This window comes from Protopterus annectens, chromosome 12.part0 (assembly GCF_019279795.1).
Source record: "Protopterus annectens isolate FY-2018-M chromosome 12.part0, PAN1.0, whole genome shotgun sequence".
NCBI classification, from domain to species: Eukaryota; Metazoa; Chordata; order Ceratodontiformes; family Protopteridae; genus Protopterus; species Protopterus annectens.
This window is the reverse complement of record NC_056746.1, coordinates 282,226,362-282,248,166: the sequence shown is the minus strand read 5'-3', so window position 1 is coordinate 282,248,166 and position 21,805 is coordinate 282,226,362. Positions and strand designations below refer to the sequence as shown.

Here is a 21,805-nt window from a genome sequence, read left to right as displayed (position 1 = left end):
TAGTACATCCTTTTGTAAAGGAGCATCTAGTAGTTTAGCTTTAACATGATCAGGCAAGATTTGTTCCCTAAGCCAGGCATGTCTACGAATGACTGATCCTGTAACAGCAGCTCTACTTGAGGCCTCTAAGGCATCATAGCCACATTGTAAGGTGTGTTTACCCACTTGTTCTGCACTATGCATCATATCCTGCAACTCCTTCAAATCTGGTTGTTCAGGTTGAGACATTTTATTTCTTAATTGTGATAACAGAAACTGCTGATATTTAAGCATATGGAACTGACAATTTAAGGCCCTCATGGCTAGGGTGGCCGAGGTATATACCTTTTTTCCCCACCTTTCTAAGGATCTAGACTCTCTTTCGGAAGGTAGTGGATTCTTAGCAGTAGAGGCCTTCATTCCCTTGGGGTCTTGAGAAATGGTTTCAGGGTCAGCATTATGGCTTTTGTAAAGAAATTGGTGAGAGTTAGGAACTCTGTAGTACCTATCAGGCTTGACTGGGGCAGGAGGCAGGGAATCCGGATTAAGGCAAGCCTCCGAGTAAACATCATCAAGTATGTCCAAGACAGGAGGTATCGCCAGAGGTCTGTGTTGAGGTAACAAAAGAAATTCCCTACGTCTTTTCTTGGAATCAGAAAAGTCTTGGCCTTCCCAATGGAAGTGTTCCCTCAGGGTGTGCAAGGTTTCTCCAAAAGAAAAATCCTCTGGGGGAGATACAGAAGGAATGGACTGCTCTGCATCAGAATCTTCAAAAGGGGAGTACGAGTGTTCCTCTACATCAGAATGTTCTGAAAAAATGGAGCCCTGGTCAGAAGAGGGAGAATCTTCCTCCACTCTGGGTCTCTTGTCTGGAGGGTTGGGAACCCTGATAAGAGTAATTAAATCCTCAGCCATTTTTAGCATCTGCTTTTTAGGCATGGGGCCTGGAGATGGGCCCTGTGCAACAGGCCTCTTGGGATGTATGGCTGATTTGGACTTAGTAAAGGCCTTAATGGAAAAGGAAGATAAGGGTCTAAAGACACATTGGGTGGAAGTGGACCTGTCCACATTAGGAGGCTCGACACTCACAGTGGCTTCGGTGGTTGTAGTCTGGGTATGGGCCGAGGTACCTGCGGTCTCGGTTACAGAAGACACTGCCAAAGAAGTGTCGTCGGTAGTCAGGGGCTGCATAGGTGTCTCGCTGAGAACCGGACCACGTGTAGCCGGTTTTGGCGTGGTGTCAGTGGAGACCGCGGACCTCGCGTGTCAGTCCTTGTCCTTGCGTTTTTTGGACAAAACGGTAGTTGGAGTCTTCGACAACATTTTATAATCAAAGGCTTTACCAAAAAAGTGTTGGGCGAACTCCGCCCGACGCTTAATAGTGCGTTTATTGAAAGTAGCGCAAAAGCGACAGCCCGAGACGTCGTGGTCTGGGCCTAAACAAGGTATGCAGAGGGAATGGAAATCCTTATGCGGTATTTGCTTCCCACAAGAAATACAATTGTTAACTTCGTCTAACATCGGTCTGAGGCAAGAAAAGTTTCCCCAACGGGGTACCTGGCTTTAAAGAAGACTTCGGTTTCCAATTTTTCGTAAATTCAGGAGCTGGCCAACCGGCACACTTGCGAACTGCTTCTGCTTCGGGCACCGCGCGGCAAAAAAGACTGAAGAAAATGGCGTCGGCTGTGTCTTATATACCCCTGTCGCACTGATGTCAGGAAAGAAAGCGACAACAACCGACGCCGGACCTAGACTTTGGAATTCGGCCGACCGAGGACCCGCCTGACGGCAGAGAACCCATCTGTGATTACTGCAGCTGTATGCATGATGAACATCTACAAACATCTCCCCTACCTCGACCCATGTTAAAACCATTCCTAGATTATTTGGTCTTCGACATTACTGATTATGACCTTCCATGTTCGAGTATATGACAGTCGACGGAGTGCCGTTCGCACTTTTGATAGCAAACCCCTGAAACATAGATACTTCCTGCATGATTCCCTTATCAGGATATGCAGATAGGGTTCTTCTAAGTCTAGGGTGACTGACCAGGCATCCTTGGCTAGCATAGGAATAAGCTGTTGCAGGGTAAGCATTTTGAATTTTGGCACAGCCAGGAAGGAGTTCAGAATGGAAAGACCCAGGATTGGGTGCCAAGAGCCCTCTTTCCTGGGTACCAGGAAGAGTCTGGAATAGAATCCTTGACCCCTCTGTTCTACTGGAACCGGCTGCATAGCTCTGATATTGAGCAGGGAAAGCACTTGTTTTTGAGCCTCTGCCCACTGGTCTGGAGGAAGGTCTGGAAACCCGTTTGGGGTTGGCGGTGAATGGAAATAAAATTTGTACCCCTGGAATACAATGTTGAGGACCCACCAGTGATGGACATCCAGTTTTTTGCATGAAGGCAAGTTTTCCTCCTAAAGGCACAAGCAATTGGGCAGGGATGGGGAGTGGAGTAAAGAAGTCATTGTGAGCTTTTTCCGTAATTTAGGAGTGAGGGCAATCCATTGCTTAGATCTCTGCATACCCTGAAACTGAAGTCTGGGTGGTCTTTTTCCCATGGGCCTGGTATGAGAAGTGTTGGAAAGGACCAGTGTTTGGAAGGGCAATGCCTACTGAATCTGGGGGGTTACACTTGTAAGAATTCTTTAATAATCTGCATAGACTTAGCTTTTTCCTTCATCTTTTTAAGAACCTCTTGAGTATCTTGATTGAAGAATAAGATAATCCAGACTTCATCAATTCACACAGTTAGGACAAGACCACTGGAGGTTCTACTGCCAGTGGTTGTAAATTGTTTTTTTTACACCAGACAAAAAATCTCTTCCATTTAGAAAGATATAATTTCCTGGTGGTTGGTTTTCTGGCCTCCTGCAGAACTTGAAGCACGTCTTCCATGTATATGTGTCTGAAAGGAATCGATATCCTATCACCCAGAGAGTAAGATTCAGAGTGGTCACCTGGGGGTGTAAGAGCATTCCCTTCTCCTGTGTGAGCAGGATGGGGTAACTTGTGGTGACTGCCGTTGGCTAGAGGGAGTAATAGGGGGAAACCAATGCTGCCTTGGCCAATAGGGAGTCACCAACAAGATTTGTGGTTATTTCTGCATTTTCAATACAAACAAGGGAAAAAGTGTGAGGTGCGAGTACACACACTAAAAGATATTCTTTTAGTGTATGTGTACTTGGGCCTCATGCTTTTTCCCTTGTTTGCATTGGTTTCTAAGTTTTGGTGTCTTTGCTTTTGGATTTTGGTCTTTCTGAATTTTCAGCAGAACTTTTTGTATGAGAGGGAAGGGGGGGAATGCATAAGTGTACATCCCCTTCCAAGGGAACGAGAGAGCATCCGCCGTCCATGCTTCGGGATGTGGTACCCTGGAGCAGAAGGTTGGAAGTTGCCTGTTCATGGGGGATTTAAACAGATCCACATCCGGAATACCCCATTGATGGACCAGGTCCAGGAACACATCTCTGTTTAGCACCCATTGTGAGATTGAGTCATGGTCCTGCTTAAAGTATCTGCCATCATTTCTCTGCTGAAGGTATGCAAGATGTTGACTTGTCTTTCTAGGGTGATTTCCCATGCTTGCAGAGCCAACCTGCACAGGAGGTAGGACCTTGTCCCCCTTGTTTGCTGATGTACCACAGCACAGTGGTAATGTCTGTGTACCACCTCAGCATGCCTGGTAGGAGACAAACCTTGAAAATGTGTATGGCTAATATCAAGCCTCTCATTTCCTTGATATTGATGTGCTCTTTCTGCTGAGTTAGAGTCCATTGGTTTCTCACTCTCCATTCCCCTAAGGTTGCTCCCCAACCTGTGTCTGGAGCATCTGTGAAGAGGTCCTGCTTGGGGGCAGGGGTTGTAAGGGCAGGCCTGGGTAGGCCTTTATCTGGGCTATCCACCAATTCAATTCCCCAGAAAGGCATGGAAGTATGGGAACCATGAACTCCAGAGCATGCAGGTATTGTTTCCAGACTGTTCTTAAGTACCATTAGAACTTCCTCGTGTGAAGCTTTGTCAGGGGTACCATAGGGATGGTGGAGTTCATGAATCCCAGGAGCTTGAGAAACTCCCTGGCCAACAGGGCTTTGAGAGGGAGTAACTCCTGGAAATACTAAGTGAGTCTCGAAAATTTTTTTCTGGGGGAAGACAGGCCATCATTTTTTCTGTTAAGATCCTGCATCCCAGGAACACATGATCCTATGAGGGTATCAGGGATGATATTTTGAGATTTACTGTGAATCCCGGACTTCTCAAGAGGGAAATAGTGAAGTCTAGGTATTGTAGGACCAACTGTGACTGACGGGGCCTGTATGAGGATATCATCTAGATAGGGGAAGAGTTGGATTCCCCTTATTCTGGCATAGGTCATGACTGGTGCTAGACATTTTGTGAACACTCTTGGGGCTGTAGAGAGACCAAATGCCACAGCACAGAACTGAAAAGGTGGAAAACCCACTGAGAAGTGGAGGAATTTCCTGAAGAAGGGATGGATTGGGATGTGTAAGTAGGCGTCCTTTATATCCAAGGATACCAAGAAGGCCTGGGGAAGAATCAGGGGAAGAAGGGTAGGAAGAGTGGGCATCCAAAAGGAGGGTACTTGGAGGAAGGTGATGACATGGAAGAAATCCAGGATTGGTCCCCAGGGACCTTCTTTCTGGGGAACCAGGAAGATCCTGATGTAGAATCCCTTTCCTCTTGCATGAGGAGAGACCTCCTGTATTGTTCCTTGTGTGAGGAGTTCCTGAAGAACGGGAGGAAAGGAAGCCAGTTGGTCTTCAGGGGGGGGGGGTGTGGAATGCCTTTGGGAGTAGGTTTGTGCCTTCCACACCTACACTTGCTCTTTCTATCTGACATGAAACCCCAGAGCAGTAGCAAAAGGATAATCAAAAACCCCTATGGGGTACTTATCTGAGGTTGGATAAAACAAGATCACTTTTCCGAAGGAGCAACAACCGGAGCTGGCAGTCACACAGGCGACAGAAAAGTTCTGAGGTTGGTGCATACTGACATATGTTTTGTACCCGAAGTTGGTTTATGGCCGACTTCTGCAGACAGACGCGGGACATCACACTCACCCTTGCAGTAGCATCTAACTTTTGTAGAATGGACAGATGTATGCAAGTCAACCAGAGGCACACTCCCTTGTGTTATGGATACACATGAATTGCATATGAATAGAAGGACATCATCTCTTTTTTCACTGCAAACTCCCACAGAGAATCTGCTCTCATACGGACTGTCCTCAGAGTAAAGCTAGCACAATGTGAACACGTGTCACTATCATGCTCTGAACCAAGGCAGAACAAATAGAGATTTTATTTCCACATGCTGTACAATTACCTACTTTTTACGTACATTTGGAATTAAATGCAGATGTATTAAAAGCCAGTACACAGCAACATTTTCTCCGGTGCATAAGTGAGAGACTAGATATATTTATATGGCAAGAAGTAGAACTGAAGAAGAGCATGACAATGCGGGCTATAAGTAGGGGTCTACTGCTACATATATTGTTACTTCTGCAGATGCGAGACCAGTGTTGGTTCTCACTGACAAATTAGAGCAACTGAGAAAAACAGCCAGGACAGAGTAGTAAGAAGGTAGTAAATCCAAATGTAACGATTTATTATTACAATGATCCTCCCAGAATATCCACTGTTATTCAGGCAAAGTTTAAGTAAGACTTTTTTTTTTTTGTCACGGTGTGAATGCATATGCTAGAATGAACATTTTTTACCAGGTTGGCCTGCTAAACACAAGTCCCCTGCAGCTCTACCCACCCTGGTTACTCATTCTTATGCTGGCTGACAGCTTTGTGCTCATTCGTTTTCCATAACGGCTGAGGACATCCACCACTGGGGTTGCTGGTCAGACAGCCATAAGAAGGCTAAACACTTAAGCCATAACTGACCCTCATGTGTCTCAGCAGTACTACTTCAAAGGTTGGTGTTTAATAAGTGTATGTGACAGACAAGTTTCGTTGCTTTGCAAATGATATAATGCTCATTACCCTGATTCCTTAAGCAAGAAACTTTCCATCGGCCTTAGTTTCAAAGCTTTCTTTTCTAAAGGGGTTTGAGAATATTCACAAGAGGTCATGCTAAAAGGTTTCTGCATCTGGCATCTGCATTATAAAGCAGCCTCTAGAGTTATGGTTAGTACTGTGGTGTATTTTCAAGGATGTGGGTGTAGTTCATACATCAATAAAGTAGAAAACTTCCAGGACTTCTCTACTGGAAGAGTAAGATACAAATTCTAGTAGGCTGACTGGATGGAAAAGGAAATGGCCAAAGCAACATCTCAATGAGACTCAAAACTGCTGCTTTTATGACAAATGAAGGGTGTGCACCAACGTAGAAGTGAGCAACTCCTCTAGGTTTGTAATCAAGAACATGTCTGAAAGCAGCTACTGAGGCAGCAGCAAGCCTAGTGGAGTACAACTTGTGAAAAAGCATCCTAACATCCAACCTACAATAACATGTAAAAAGGAGGGCAGGTGAAACTTTTTGGAACTTTACACCATCTGCCAGAATGTACAGTCTCCTTTTAGACAACGCATAACTTTTTAATTCTAGATCAAAAAAATTCTTGAAAGTACAGCCACACTGCCACTACAAAGGAAAAAAAAAAAAAAAAACATTTTAACATAATGTGCAACATAACTGTCACGCATATATTAGCGTATCTGAATGCACAAAACTATTTCCCAAAAAAGCATACGTAATGGCATACACTGAATATGCCTAGCTGCAATCTCATTAATAAAAACATAATTCACAAGACAGTCATCTGCCTAGATGCTGCACCATGAGCTAAGATCTCACAACAGATGACGGAAAAGCAGTCATCCTAAATTCCAGCCATCCACATAATATAACAGTATGACAATTTTTACAATTCAAAGAATGAAGATGAAATCTGGCCTACAAAGATGGCCTGTGCTAAAATAAACCAGAAAGGCAACCTTTTCATTAAAGTGAAATGATGATGTAACCTTTACAAGATGACTGATTTAAAAAAAGAATAATCCCCTACCACTATTAAAGTACAGAAATGCAGGTTTATTTAATGGAACTCGCACGGCATTCAACAAGAAGGCTTAAATATGGAGGGCTGTCTGCCATCATAAACATAACAACTCATAAAAACAGACTTTAAAGTCCTACCCATAAGAACTGTTAGCAGTGGTGACACATGGTAACTGACAAGGGATTCTGTAGGAGAAGGCAAAAAGTACAGTTTTGTACCTACCATAAATGTAGATGTTCGAGGATCCACATTGCTGCAGTCCTTACTATTGGGTAGTCCGCTGTCCAGTTTTCTTGCCCCAGATGTCAGAAGAAAAGACAAGGCCCAAAATACCTGCACCAAAATTATGTACAATATATACAAAAATATATATATATATAAATAGTAACATATAACCTCACCTACACAACCACCCCTAAACACAGAGGGGAAGGAATGTGGATCCTCGAACATCTACATTTATGGTAGGTACAAAACTGTACTATGTTCTTCGTTCCACATTGCTGGAGTCCTTACTAGTAGAATCCCAAAGCAGAGGTAAGGGAGGCTGGCAAATCATAAAGAAGTAGGAGCTGACAACATGCCTTGCAAAACAGCTGTGGCAAAACCAGCCCTAGACTTAGAGTAGATAGGAAGGTGATAATGCTTAGAGAAAGTATGCACTGAACTCCAAGTAGCTGCCTCCAAAATATCCTTAGTTGCCACCCCCCTTAGAAATGCTGTTGAAGTGGCAGTAGCCCTAGTGGAAAGAGGCCTAATCCCAGCTGGAATCTCCTTGCCATGATGGGAATAACAAAATGCAATGCAAAACCCAATCCACCTAGAAATAGTTTGTTTTGACACAGGCTTGCCCTCTAACTCAAAGCAAAAGAAACAAACAACTGCTGAGACTGCCTAAAATCCTTAGTCCTGCTTAAATAATAACAATTGCCTGTGTACATCTAAAGTGTGCAAAATCTTTTCCCCTTTATTTTGGGGGTCTGCATAAAAAGTAGGCAAATGAATAGTTTGGTTTAAAGCCACACTAGAAACCACCTTGGGCATAAAGGAAGGATTAGTGCGTAATGATACCTATCCTTATGGAAAATCAAAAGGGCTCTACTGCCATAAGGGCCTGCAACTCAGACACCCTTCTTGCAGAAGTAATAGCCAACAGAAAAGCAGTCTTCCAGGACAAGTATTTCAATTCAGCAGTAGCCAAAGGTTGTAGAGTAAGTTTTCCAACACAAAATTGAGATCCCAAGCAGGAGTAGGAGCTCGTGCTCTACGGGGTCTTATATTCTTTGCCCCTCTAAGAAACTGCTTGAACAAAGGATAAACAAAGGTGGGTCACAATCATAGTGAGCTGAAATTGCTGCAGCATGAATCTTAATGGAAGAGAAGGACAAACCTTTGTCCAATAACTCAGTAAGATATTGAAGAGCCACACTCAAATAACCTCCAAATTCTTTGCTGTACTCCAAAATAAAAATCTCTTCCATTTTTCTGCATTATTTTCCTTGTACTAGGTCTTCTAGCTTCCATAATCACATTTAAAACTTGTTGAGGAAGTTGAGACCTGCTGTGCTTCAACACAGAATATGCCAGGCTGTTAGATGAAGAGAGTGAAGCTTGACATTGAGCAGATGACCGTCCTTCTGAGATAACAGATGAGGAATCAAAGGTAAAGGCCATGGAGGCATCCTTACCAGACTCCTTAGTAGTGGGTACCAGTGTTGCCGAGGCCAATCTGGAGCTATCAAAATCATCCTTGGCTTGTCTTGTCTGACTTTTAATAGCACCTTTGGAAGAAGAGGCAGAGGTGGAAAGGCATACACATGAAGGTTTTTCCAACTGAAAGACAGAGCATCCACTTTCCAAGCTGTGCGATGAAACCCCTTTGTGCAAAACTTTGGCAGCTGGTGGTTTAGTGGAGAAGCGAACAGATCTATGTCTGGAGTTCCCCATGACACTGTCAATTTCTGAAATACATGAAGATCCAGTTTCCACTGTGGGGATCCATGATTTGTCTGCTTAACACATCTGCTAAGGAGTTCTGTGCTCCTGGCAGAAACCTTAGTTGTCTCCCATAAAATCATTGCTTGCCTGCATAGAGGATAAGAATGTGTTCCCCTTGCTTGTTGATGTACCACATGACAGTTGTGTTGTCTGTTAGAATCAACACCTGCCCTGGAAGAAGTAACTCCTTGAAAGCCATTAATGCAAACTGGACTGCTAACATCTCCTTCATGTTGATATGTAGATGCTGTAGTCTGGCAGGCCACTTGTCTTGTATCCACTTTCCATTTAGATGAGCTCCCCAAGCAATGTCCGAGGCATCTGTCGTTAAAATCTGACTCGCCTCTGGCCGGGTCACAGAGAGTCCCTTGTTTAGGTGACATTCCTGAGCCCACCACAAAAATTCTTTTTGAAGGCAAGGTATTATTTGAATGACAGTGTCCAAATCCTGGCAGTGCTGTGTCCATACATTTTGAGATACCATTGTAGCTTCATCATATGCAGTTTGGCATTGGGAAGCACCAGAATACAAGATGCCATGAACCCTAATGCTTGAAGGACTGTCCTTGCAGTCACGGACTGATGAGATAGTTGATGGAAGTAAAGTGATAGACTCTTTTGTTTGTCCGGGGTTAAAAAGGCCATCTGGGCTGCTGTATTCAGTCTCACACCCAGAAAGCACATGTCTTGAGAGGGTACTAGACTGGACTTTATTTGAATACCCTAGGCATCTTAGCACTGCTATAACATATTCCAGATGCTGCAGAAGGTCTTCTTTTCTTGAGCCAGAATCAGGCAGTAGGATAGATTTGAATTCCTTGTAGCCTGAAGTAAGCTATCACTGGAGCCAGAACCTTTGTGAATACTCTAGATAAGCCAAAGGGCAATGCAGAGAACTGATAATGAGAATTTCCAGCGCAGATACTTCCTGCAACTTAGCCTTATAGGCACATGAAGGTAAGCTTCCTTGAGATCTAAAGTTACCATCCAGTGATCTTTGCCCAGCAGAGGTAAAAGCTGTTGTAACGTCAACATCTTGAACTTGGGAATGTCCAGATAAGTGTTGAGGAGAGATAAATCCAAAATTGGTCTCCACGTGTTCCCCTTCTTTGGTACTAGGAACAGGCGAGAATAAAATCCTAGGCCCCTTTCTGATACAGGGACTGGCTGAATGAGCCCCATCTGGAGTAACTGAGAAATTTGCTGGTGAGCCTCTTTTCTTTGTGGAGGAGGAACGTCTGGCATGCCTTTGAAAGGGGCATTGTATGGAAATAAAATCTGTAACCGTGGTGAATGATGTCCAACACCCATCTGTCTTGAGTAATTAAATCCCAATTTTCTTTGAAAAGAGACAGTCTTCCTCCGAGAATCTACTGGCAGCTGAAAAGGCAGGTCATTGGGTCTGTTTAAGGACTGACCCCTGCCCTCACCAGAAGTCTGAGCAGGTGAACTCCTGTTCTAGGCCTAAAAGAACCTTGAGCTCTGCCCCTACCACGTCTAGACCTACCCCTAGACTGGGAATCATAAGCAGGATATGTCCACCCCTTAGCAGGCCAATTTCTACTAAACTTGGGCTGCACCTGCAAAAATCTTTAACAGTTTGCATAGACTTAGCTTTGTCCTCCATTTTCTTTAAAACTGCTTCCACAGGCGAACCAAACAACACATCAGACTGTAAAGGAGCATCCAAAATCCTTGTCTTAACATGCTCAGCTAAATTCTGATCCCTCAACCAGGCATGCCTGCGAAGAACAGAACTAGTGGCAGCCACCCTCGAGGAGGCCTGTACAGCATCAAAACCACATTGCAAAGAATGCTTACCCACTTGTTCAGACACATAAACCAAATCCAGCAACTCTTTACACTCAATACCTTCCGCCAAAGCATCCACCTTAGATTTCAATTGTGAAAGGAGGTAATTTTGATATTTTAGCATGTGAAACTGACAATTCAACGCCTCATGGCTAGAGTGGAAGAAGTATACACTTTCTTTCCCCACCTATCCAAAGCCCTTGCCTCTTTATCAGTGGGAACAGGATTTTTAACCACAGAGGCCTTAACACCTTTAGGCCCCTGAGAAACAGTTTCTGGGTCCGCCCTAGGACTCTTAAACAAATACTTATGAGCTTCGGGCACCCTATAGTACCTATCAGGTTTAACAGGAGCAGGAAGCAAAGAGTCAGGGTTCAGGGAAGCCTCTGCAAAAACATCTTCCACCACATTCAACACAGGAGGTATAGCTAAGGGCCTATGCTGGGGTAAAAACAAGAATTCCCTAAGCCTTTTCCTGGAATCAGAGTAATCCTGGCCTTCCCATTTAAAGTGCTCCCTCATGGAATGCAGAGTCTCCGAAAATGAAAAATCCTCAGGAGGAGAAGCTGTAGGAGTGGCATCATCCACATCAGAATCAGAATAAGGAGGATACTCCTGCAAATCTTCCGCAGAAGACTCAGAAGCCTCTGAACACTGTTCAAAACTGTCAAACTCCGGTTCCACCCTAGGCCTCTTATCAGGAGGGCCCATAGAACCTCTGATCATAGTAATCAAATCTTCTGCCATTTTAAGCATATGTTTCTTAGGTACAGAACCCGAAATGCTAGGAGAAGCCCCCACTGAAGCTGAACTTGGCCTACCTCTCAAAGAAGTTTTGGCAACAGAAGGAGAGGCTCTAATTACTTTGGGAAGAGAGGGAAGAACAGTTACCTGAGAAGCCCCCTCAGCCTGGCCTACCTCCTGAGAGGGTACATCCTGTAACAGTAAAGATTCTGCCTGAGACTCCATAGAAACTCCTGGCAAAACCTCTGGCTCCACTGAGCCTCTAAAGAACCGGCGTCCGGGACTGCCGGTTCATCAACCCTAGGCTTCGCTGTTTTGTCCTTGCGCTTCTTGGGCGGGCGGCGGAGCATCCGACGGCATTTTATAATTGCAACGCTTCCCAAACACTAACCTGGCACAGTCTAACCTCCTCTTAATAGTGCGTTTGTTAAACCTAGCACAAGAGCGGCAACCAACAACGGCTCAGGCCCTAAACAAGGTATACACAATGTATGGTAATCCCTATGAGGTATCTGTTTCCCACAAGAAATACAGTTATTCACTTTTCTGACATCCGGTTAAATACTGAGGCAAGAAAAACCAAAATGTTCCCAACGGGTACTTAGCCAACTCTGATTCGGTCTGAAACTCCGGTTTCGGAAATATTTCAGAACGCCAACCTGCACTCGCAAAACTGCTTCTGCATCGGACCATGCGGCAAAAGACTGAGGATATGAGTCATGCGCATTAGTACCCTGTCTAATGCGCCCTGACCGACGTCAGCCTTATACTCTGGTATTCGCGCCGACTGGACAGCGGACTACCCAATAGTAAGGACTGCAGCAATGTGGAACGAAGAACATCTACACCTGGCAAGTTTAAATGAATATTGTGGTTAGCCAAATTCAAATGCTTAACAACTGAGATACTTACGGCTCTGGGTCTAATGTATCATTTTTCTTCTTTTCAAACTGTTCCTTCAAAATTGTTCTGTTGGCAAAAAAATAAATAAAAAGTTAAGAACAAAAATTCTGCAGATAAATTAACCTTTTTTTTAACTTTATCATGTTATATTTGTTGGATCAGTAAACCCACATTTTACCTTTAACAATGCCTGAAACTCAAAAAAGAAAAAGTTAAATGGAAATGGGAATGTTCTTTGACTTCGACACAGTTAGAAGGGGCTAGTGAATATGGCCTACCTAGATTTTAGCAAAATATTTTGACAAGGTACCATCAAACATTAGTTAAATGAGCTGGACTTAAGACTGGATCCTAGGCAAAATACATGTGAAAAAAAATAGTTAGAAAAAAAGATATAGGCACAGCTGACAGTAGACTTTGTGGAACACATCCACTCATGGGCAATCAGGGTCCAGCAGTTTAATACTGGCTCAAGCAGGTCTTTTGCAGCACATTTAAAACTGGCACTACAGAAGGTCTGAAAAAGAAAGTTTGACTTTTTTCTTAAACACAGTGATGAGACCACAATGATTCACAATGGTTTGAAGCACAGCAGTTTAAATCTAACACAAAAATTGATAATATCTGGGAATTACTTAAGAAAGAAAGTACAGTTGTGTACTTACCATAAATGTAGATGTTCGAGTGTATTCAGTGTTGCAGTCATCACACTTGGGTTATCTGCCTGCAGGTAGCCCTCAGTCGACCTGAATACCAGAGACTTAGTATTTCTGCGCAAGTTGCTGTCGCTCCAGGACTGACATCAGGTCTTCAGAGGTATAAAAACAGGCAGCCGATACCATTACATCAGTTTTTCTTGCCCCAAATGTCAGGAGCCCCACAATAGGGAGCTAAGTTATGGTGGGAAAATCACCACCAGCAAAAAGTAAATACCAATACCAATACCCCTGCAAGGGGTGAGTAATATACACAGAGAGGAGAGAGAAAGAAGGGGCCTGGAGGGACGGAAACCAGGACTGCAACAGTGAATACACTTGAACATCTGCATTTATGGTAAGTGTACACAACTGTACTATGTTCTTCGTGTTTCACTGTTGCAGTCATCACACTTGGGTTGATTCCCAAAGCTGAAGAAAGGGTGGAAGCAGTCAAGAAGAGTTTAGGCTGGCTAGTATGCCCTGCAGGACTGCAGTTGTAAAACCCGTTCTGGATTTGGAAAATATAGGCAGGCGGTAATGCTTTGTGAATGTGTGTACAGAACTCCAGGTAGCAGCCTCCACAATGTTCCTGGTAGGGACTCACCTGAGGAATGCTGTAGAGGTGGAAGTTGCCTTAATGGAATGTGTTCTGACCCCCTGAGGGGTTGGTTTCCCATGGTGTTTGCAGCAGAAAAGGATACAGTGTGCTATCCATTTGGAAACTGTCTGTTTTGAAATGGCCTTGCCCTCTGCCCCTGGTGCAAAACTGAGTAATAAGTGGTCAGATTTCCTGAAGGGCTTAGTCCTATCCAGGTAGAATCTGAGCTGTCTGTGCACGTCCAAGGAGTGCAGGATCCTTTCCCCTTTATTTTGAGAATTAGGGAAGAAGGTTGGCAAACGGATAAATTGGTTGAGAGCCACAGTGGAAACATCTTTAGGCATAAAGGAAAGATTAGTCCTGAGGGAGACCCTGTCAGCATGAAAAATAATGAAGGGTTCCACAGCCATAAAGTACAGTTTTGTACCTACCATAAATGTAGATGTTCGAGTGCTCATACAGCTGCAGTCATTACAGATGGGTTATCCTGCCGTCAGGCGGGTCCTCGGACGGCCGAATTCCAAAGTCTAGGTCCGGTGTCGGTTGTCGTCGCTTCTTCCCTGACGTCAGTGCGGCAGGGGTATAAAAGAAGCAGCCGACGCCATTTTCTTCAGTTTTTCTTGCCCCAGATGTCAGGTGCCCCCAGAAGGAAGGCAAAACATAATGTTATGCAAACATGCAATATAGATAAATCAAAAAACAGTAGTTGCAAGCAAATACACCATAAAAAAATACCCCAAATAGGTTGTATGATAAAGGTGTTTGTCATAAGGCCTGTCCTAAAAGGGGACGGAGGGGCGGGGTAACCTGGACTGCAGCTGTATGAACACTCGAACATCTGTGTTTATGGTAAATACAAAACTGTACTATGTTCATCGTGCATACAGCTGCAGTCATTACAGATGGGTAGAATCCCAAAGCTAAGTAAGGGTGGTAGGCACTAAGTGGAACTAGGAGGAGTGAGGATGCCCTGCAGGACTGCTGTGGCAAAGCCCGCTCTAGATTTTGAGTATAGTGGAAGGTGGTAGTGCTTGGGGAAAGTGTGCACTGAACTCTAAGTAGCTGCTTCCAAAATGTCCTTGGTAGGGACCCCCCTGAGGAAAGCTGCAGAGGTAGCTGTGGCCCTGGTGGAGTGGGATCTGATGTATGCAGGCACAGATTTTCCATGAAATGAATAACAAAAGCGTATGCAGTGGGCTATCCATTTTGAAATTGTCTGTTTGGAAATAGCCTTTCCTTGAGCACCTGTAGCATAGGACACAAAGAGCTGCTCAGATTTCCTGAATGGCTTTGTTCTGTCCAAGTAATAACGGTGATGTCTGTGAATGTCCAAGGAATGTAGTAGTCTCTCCCCTTTATTCTGTGGATTTGGATAAAAGGTAGGTAAGTGGATAGTCTGATTCAAAGCTACACTGGATACTACCTTTGGCATGAAGGTAGGGTTGGTTCATAAGGAAACTCTGTCCTGATGGAAAATGATGAATGGTTGCACAGCCATGAGGGCCTGTAGTTCCGAAACCCTGCGTGCTGAGGTGATAGCCAGAAGGAAGGCTGTTTTCCATGACAAGTATTGTAGCTCTGTTGAAGAAGCCGGCTCAAAGGGAGGCAGGGTCTGCTTTTTCAATACGAAGTTGAGGTCCCAAGCTGGAACTGGTGGTTTCCTTGGGGGTTTTATATTTTTTGCCCCTCTGAGGAACTGCCTTAATAGAGGATGTGAGAATAAAGGAGGGTCTGTGTTGCATTGTGCAGAAATGGCTGAAGCGTGGATCTTGATGGAGGAGAAGGAAAGGCCACTGTTTAACATCTCAGCTAGGTACTGTAAAATTTGAGGTATATTTATCACCCAAGGATTCTGGCCCTTTTCTTGATTCAAGGAACAAAATCGTTTCCATTTGGCGGAGTAGGCTTTTCTAGTAGAAGGTCTTCTGGCCTCCAAGATGACATCCTGCACCTCCTTGAAGAGGAGTCTGTTGGGAAATTAAGGTATTCTCCATGCAGCTAGATTCAGGGTTTTGAGCTGGCTGTGAAGGGTTTTGTAGTTGTGCTGGGACAACAGAAGAGGGACTAGAGGTAGGATCCATGGTGGGGAGTGCGTCAGGCTCTTTAGGAGCGGATACCAGTGTTGTCGTGGCCAGTCTGGAGCAATGAGAATCATTTGTGGTCTCTCTGCTCTGGCTTTTAATAGAACTTTGGTCAGTAGAGGAAGAGGCGGGAAGGCATAGACTGTCAATGTTGTCCAATTGAAAGAGAGTGCGTTCACTTTCCAGGCCTGTGGATGATAGGTCCTTGAACAAAATTTTTTCAACTGGTAATTTCTGTGGGTAGCAAATAGATCTATGTCTGGCTGTCCCCATGCCCGAGTTATCTTTCAGAAAACTTGAGGATGCAACTTCCATTCGTGTGGATCTGTCATATTTCTGCTTAGGTTGTCTGCCAGTGTGTTTTCCTTCCCTGGCAGGAATTGTGCCTGTAGTTGAATTTGCAATTCCAGTGCTGTGTTCCATAGGGTCATGGCTTGCCTGCACAGGGGGTATGAATGAGTTCCCCCCTGTTTGTTTATGTACCACATGACTGAGGTGTTGTCTGTCCTTATCAACAGCTGGCCTGGATGCAGTAGGTCTTTGAAGGTCATAAGAGCATTTTGCACGGCTAGCATCTCCTTTTGGTTGATGTGTAGGTGCTTCTCTTTTTGGGACCATTTTCCCTGAATGCACTGATCTGCCAAGTGTGCTCCCCAGGTGTAGTCTGAGGCGTCTGTTGTGATGATTTGAGTTGCTTGAGGTACACAGAAAGGGAGACCTGTGTTTCTTTGGCATGCTTGAGCCCACCACAAAAATTCTTTTTGAAGGCATGGAATGAGTGGTATAATTGTTTCCAAGCTGTGGCTGTGTTGAGATCATAAGTTTTTTAGGTACCATTGTAGTTTCCTTATATGCAGCTTTGCACATGGGATTAGTAGGATGCAAGATGCCATGAATCCCAGTGCCTGCAGGACTTTATTTGCAGTTAGTCTGGTGAAAGTTGCCATTTTGCTGAAGTATTGAGACAGTTGCCCTTGTTTGTCTGGCGTGAGGTAGGCCATCTGGGTGGTTGTATTTAAGCTGGCACCCAGGAAAATTATCTGCTGAGAAGGTATTAGTTTTGATTTCTTTTTGTTCACTGTGTATCCCAGGAAGTTTAACAGTTTTATTACAAACACCAGATGCTGCAATAGAATGTCCTTGCTGTCCGCTTGGATCAGGCAGTCGTCCAGATATGGGTAGATTTGTATTCCTTGTAGTCTGCAGAAGGCAATTACTGATGCCAGGCATTTCGTAAACACTCTGGGTGCAGTAGATAAGCCAAAGGGCAATGCAGAGAATTGGTAATGGGTTGAACCTGCAAGAAATCTGAGGTATCTTCTGCAATCTTGTCTGATAGGGACATGCAGGTATGCCTCCTTGAGGTCCAATGTTACCAGCCAAGACTCCTTGCCCAGCATGGGAAGAAGCTGCTGTAATGTGAGCATCTTGAATTTTGGTACCTGTAGATATGTGTTTAGGATGGCTAGGTCTAAGATAGGTCTCCAATCTTTGTCTTTCCTTGGTACCAGGAATAGTCTGGAATAAAAACCTTGACCTTGTTCTTTTGCAGGTACCTCTTGAATCGCTTTCATATCCATGAGAGCGGAAATTTGTCTTTGTGCCTCTGCCCTTTGATTTTGTGGCAGGTTTGGCTTGCCTCTCATTTTTGGAAGGGTGTGAAAGTGGAACCTGTAGCCTCTGTCTATAATGTCCAGAATCCATTTGTCTTTTGTAACAATATGCCAGTTTTTTGAAAATAATGCCAGTTTTCCGCCCAAAGGTGCTACCATTAAAGCTTTGCGTGGCAGGCATAGGGGTAAGTCATTGTGTCTGTTTTCTAAATGACTGTGATCTATCTTCTCCACCTCTTGGGGTTGGTGCTTGCCACTGTCTTGCTCTGTAAGAAAGTACAGTTTTGTACCTACCATAAATGTAGATGTCCGAGAGGTATGCATCTGCAGTCCTAACAAATGGGTTGTCCTGTCCTCAGGCAGCCCTTCGGTCGGCCGGATTCCAAAGTCTGGGTCTGGCCTCGGCTGATGTCGCACTTCACCCGATGTCATAGCTGCAGTTCTTCGGGTATAAAGGTATCAGCCGACGCCATTTTCCTCAGTGTTTCTTGCCCCAGATGTCAAGTGCCCTCTAGGAAGGCTAAATTTGGATAAATGTAAAAGTTTCCAAATAACAGACAGCAAATAAAAACAAACATGTATGTACATATATACAAACAAATACACCATAATAGATTCCCCCAGCTAGCTAGAAGATGGGCAAATACCCTAGGAGTACCACAGAGGGGAAGGAGGGAGGGTAATCCTGACTGCAGATGCATACCTCTCGGACATCTACATTTATGGTAGGTACAAAACTGTACTATGTCCTTCAAGGATGCATCTGCAGTCCTAACAAATGGGTAGAATACCACAGCCAAACTGGGGGAGGAGGTAATAATAAGATTATGGTGTAGTTAAGATCCCTTGCAAAACAGCAGTGGCAAAACCTGCTCGGGATCTGGAGTATAAGGGTAGATTATAATGCTTGGCAAATGTATGCACGGAGCTCCAAGTAGCAGCCTCTAAAATGTCTTTGGTAGCCACTCCTCGTAAAAAGCTGTAGTAGTGGCTGTAGCCCTTGTGGAATGAGGTCTGATGTTTTCTGGAGTTGTCTTCCCATGGTAAGAGTAACAAAATCTAATGCAATTTCCTATCCACTTAGAGATTGTCTGTTTTGAAATTGCTTTTCCTTCCATTCCTGTTGCATATGCTACCAGTAACTGGTCAGTTTTTCTATTGCTCTTGGTTCTGTCCAGGTAGTAGCGAATTGTCTATGTACATCCAAGGTATGTAATAGCCTTTCTCCCCTGTTCTGTGGGTTGGGGAAGAATGTAGGCAGGTGGATAGCTTGGTTTAAAGATACCCTGGAGACCACCTTTGGCATAAAAGTAGGATTAGTTCTCATGGACACTCTATCTTGATGGGAGATAAGGAAGGGCTGTACTGCCATTAATGCCTGTAATTCAGAAACCCTTCTTGCTGAAGTGATTGCAAGCAGGAAAGCAGTTTTCCATGATAAGTACTGTAATTCTGCTGTTGCTGCTGGCTCAAAAAGAGGGAGTGTCAATTTTTCTAGCACAAAGTTCAAGTCCCAAGCGGGCAATGGTGGCTTCCTTGGTGGTTTTACATTTTTAATTCCTCTCAGAAACTGCCTGAGTAGAGGATGTGAGAAGACTGGAGGATCCATGTTGTATTCTGCCGAAATAGCTGATGCATAAATCTTAATGGAAGAATAGGACAGGCCATTGTGGAAAAGTTCTGCCAAGTATTCCAGGATGTTAGCTATGTTTACCAGTGACACATTTTCTCCTTTTGCTGCACTCCAAATGAGATATCTTTTCCATTTTGCTGAATAAGTTTTCCTTGTTGAGGGTCTGCGAGCCTCCAAGATAATGTCCTTAACCCTTTGAGATAAATCTGGGTTATTTTGTCTTATGCAATGTTCCAGGCAGCTAGCTGCAGCGTTTTCAGGTTTGGATGCAGGGTTTTGAAGTTGTTCTGTGTTAGCAGTAAGGGAACTAGGGGCAGAGGCCATATTTGTTCCCGAGACATACTCCTCAGTAATGGGTACCAATGCTGCCTCGGCCAGTCTGGAGCTATCAGGATGATCCTTGGCCGGTCTTCTTTGATCTTCAGTAGCACCTTGTGCATCAAAGGAAGAGGTGGGAATGCATATGCTGTCAGGTTTTTCCAACTGAAAGATAGGAAGTCCACCTTCCAAGCAAGTGGGTGGTATGCCCTTGTGCAGAATTTTTTCAATTGGTGGTTGTGTGGGGATGCGAATAAGTCTATTTCTGGTAGTCCCCATTTCCTTGTAATGGATTTGAAGATGTCTGGATGCAGCATCCATTCGTGGGCATCCGTGGTAGTTCTGCTTAGGATGTCTGCTAGTATATTTTCTTTTCCTGGTACAAATATTGCCTGTAGCTGAATGTTGAAGCTCAGGGCCACATTCCAGAGGTCCATTGCCATCCGCATAGAGGGTATGAATGTGTGCCTCCCTGTTTGTTGATGTACCACATAACTGTGGTGTTGTCCGTCCTTATCAGCAATTGACCCTGTCGAAGAAACGGTCTGAATGTCTGAATTGCCAGTTTTACTGCCAGCATCTCCTTTTGATTTATGTGTAGGTTCAGCTGGTCTTGAGTCCATAGGCCTTGTATGCACTTGTCCAGCATGTGTGCCCCCCAACCGAGGTCCGAGGCGTCCGTGGTGATAGTCTGGCTTGGTTGAGGGCTGTGGAAGGGCAGTCCCTTGTTCAATTGACAGGCCTGAGCCCACCATTGGAATTCTTGCTTCAGGCATGGAATTATTGGAATTTGGGTTTCTAGGCTGTGCTTGTGCTGAGACCATAAATTCCTTAGGTACCATTGCAACTTCCTCATATGTAGTCTGGCATGTGGAATCAATATTATGCAGGATGCCATGTAACCCAGGGCTTGCAGGACTTTCCTTGCTGTTAGCTGGTTCTGCGTTGTTAATGCCCTGAAATAGAGAGGAAGGTGCTTCTGCTTTTCTGCTGTGAGGGATGCCATTTGATTTGATGTGTCCAGTTCTGCACCCAAGAAAGTTATTGTTTGGGATGGTATCAGCCTTGACTTTTTTATACTGACTGTGTATCCCAAGGCTTGTAGTAGATGAATGACCTTTTTCAAATCTTTTTCTAATTTGTTTTTGTTGTCCGCTTGTAACAGGCAGTCGTCCAGGTAAGGGTAAATTTGAATTCCCTGAAGCCTGCAATGAGCAATTACTGATGCCAGGCATTTCGTGAATACTCTGGGCGCAGTAGATAAGCCAAAGGGCAATGCTGAGAATTGATAATGCTCTGATCCTGCAAGAAATCTGAGGTATCTTCTGCAATTTGGTCGTATGGGGACATGCAGGTATGCCTCCTTGAGATCTAGAGTTACCAGCCAAGACTCCTTGCCCAGCATGGGAAGAAGCTGCTGTAGGGTCAGCATTTTGAATTTTGGAACAATGAGATATGTGTTTTGAGCGGACAGGTCGAGAATAGGTCTCCATTGGTTTTCTTTTCTTGGCACCAGGAAAAGTCTGGAGTAAAATCCTTGCCCTTGTTCCATAGACGGTACCTTTTCTATAGCTCTCATCCTTATCAAGTGGTCTATTTGTTCTAGAGCTTTTGTCTTTTGATTTGGAGGTAGGTTTGGCATTCCTCTCTTCCTTGGTAGAGTATGGAAGCAAAACCTGTAACCTTGGTCTATTGTCTGTAAAATCCATTTGTCTCCTGTGATGTGATGCCAGTTTTCCGAAAATAAGGCTAGCTTTCCGCCTAAGGGTGCTTCTAGTTGTTCCCTGGTAGGCGGTCTCAGAGCCAAGTCACTGTGATTGTCCTGTGGAAGTGGTAGTGGCTGGATCTGTGGCAGTACTTCGCTGGTTGTTAGGTTGCCAATGACGTCCCCTGTAGGCACCTCTGGATTGACCCCTGCCTCTTGGGCACCTATTCCTGCCTCTCTGTGCTCTGGTGGTGTCTGGAAAGGACCAATTCTTGGAAGGCCAGTTCCTACTAAACCTTGGAGGCTGGACCTGTAAGAAATCCTTGACTGTCTGGACAGATTTTGCTTTCTCTTCCACCTTCTTCAGCACCTGCTGTGCAGGGGAGCCAAACAAATTGAGCTTATCCAAGGAAGCATCTAGAAGCTTTGATTTAACATGGTCTGGTAAGGACTGCTCTTTTAACCATGCATGCCTTCTGATCACTGTACCAGTCATAGCTGATCTAAAGGAAGCCTCCAGTGCATCATAGCCGCATTTTAAGGAATGATTACTGACCTGCTGAATGTTATGTACCATTTCCTGAAGAGATTTTTTGTCTAATGGTTCAGGCGAGGACAGTTTTTTAGTTAACTGATCTAACATAAATTCCTGATACTGAATCATGTGGAATTGACAGTTTAAGGC

General features: G+C 44.4%; 1 protein-coding gene across 1 annotated transcript in view; it reads right to left on the bottom strand.

The window, feature by feature from the left end:
• LOC122816509 (CREB binding protein) overlaps nt 1-21,805 on the bottom strand; it is a gene marked incomplete in the record, with an annotated part of 4,149,155 nt that overhangs the window by 795,964 nt on the left and 3,331,386 nt on the right. The window contains 1 exon segment of the mRNA XM_044089341.1: nt 12,484-12,540. Coding sequence (XP_043945276.1) covers nt 12,484-12,540 — 57 coding nt within the window.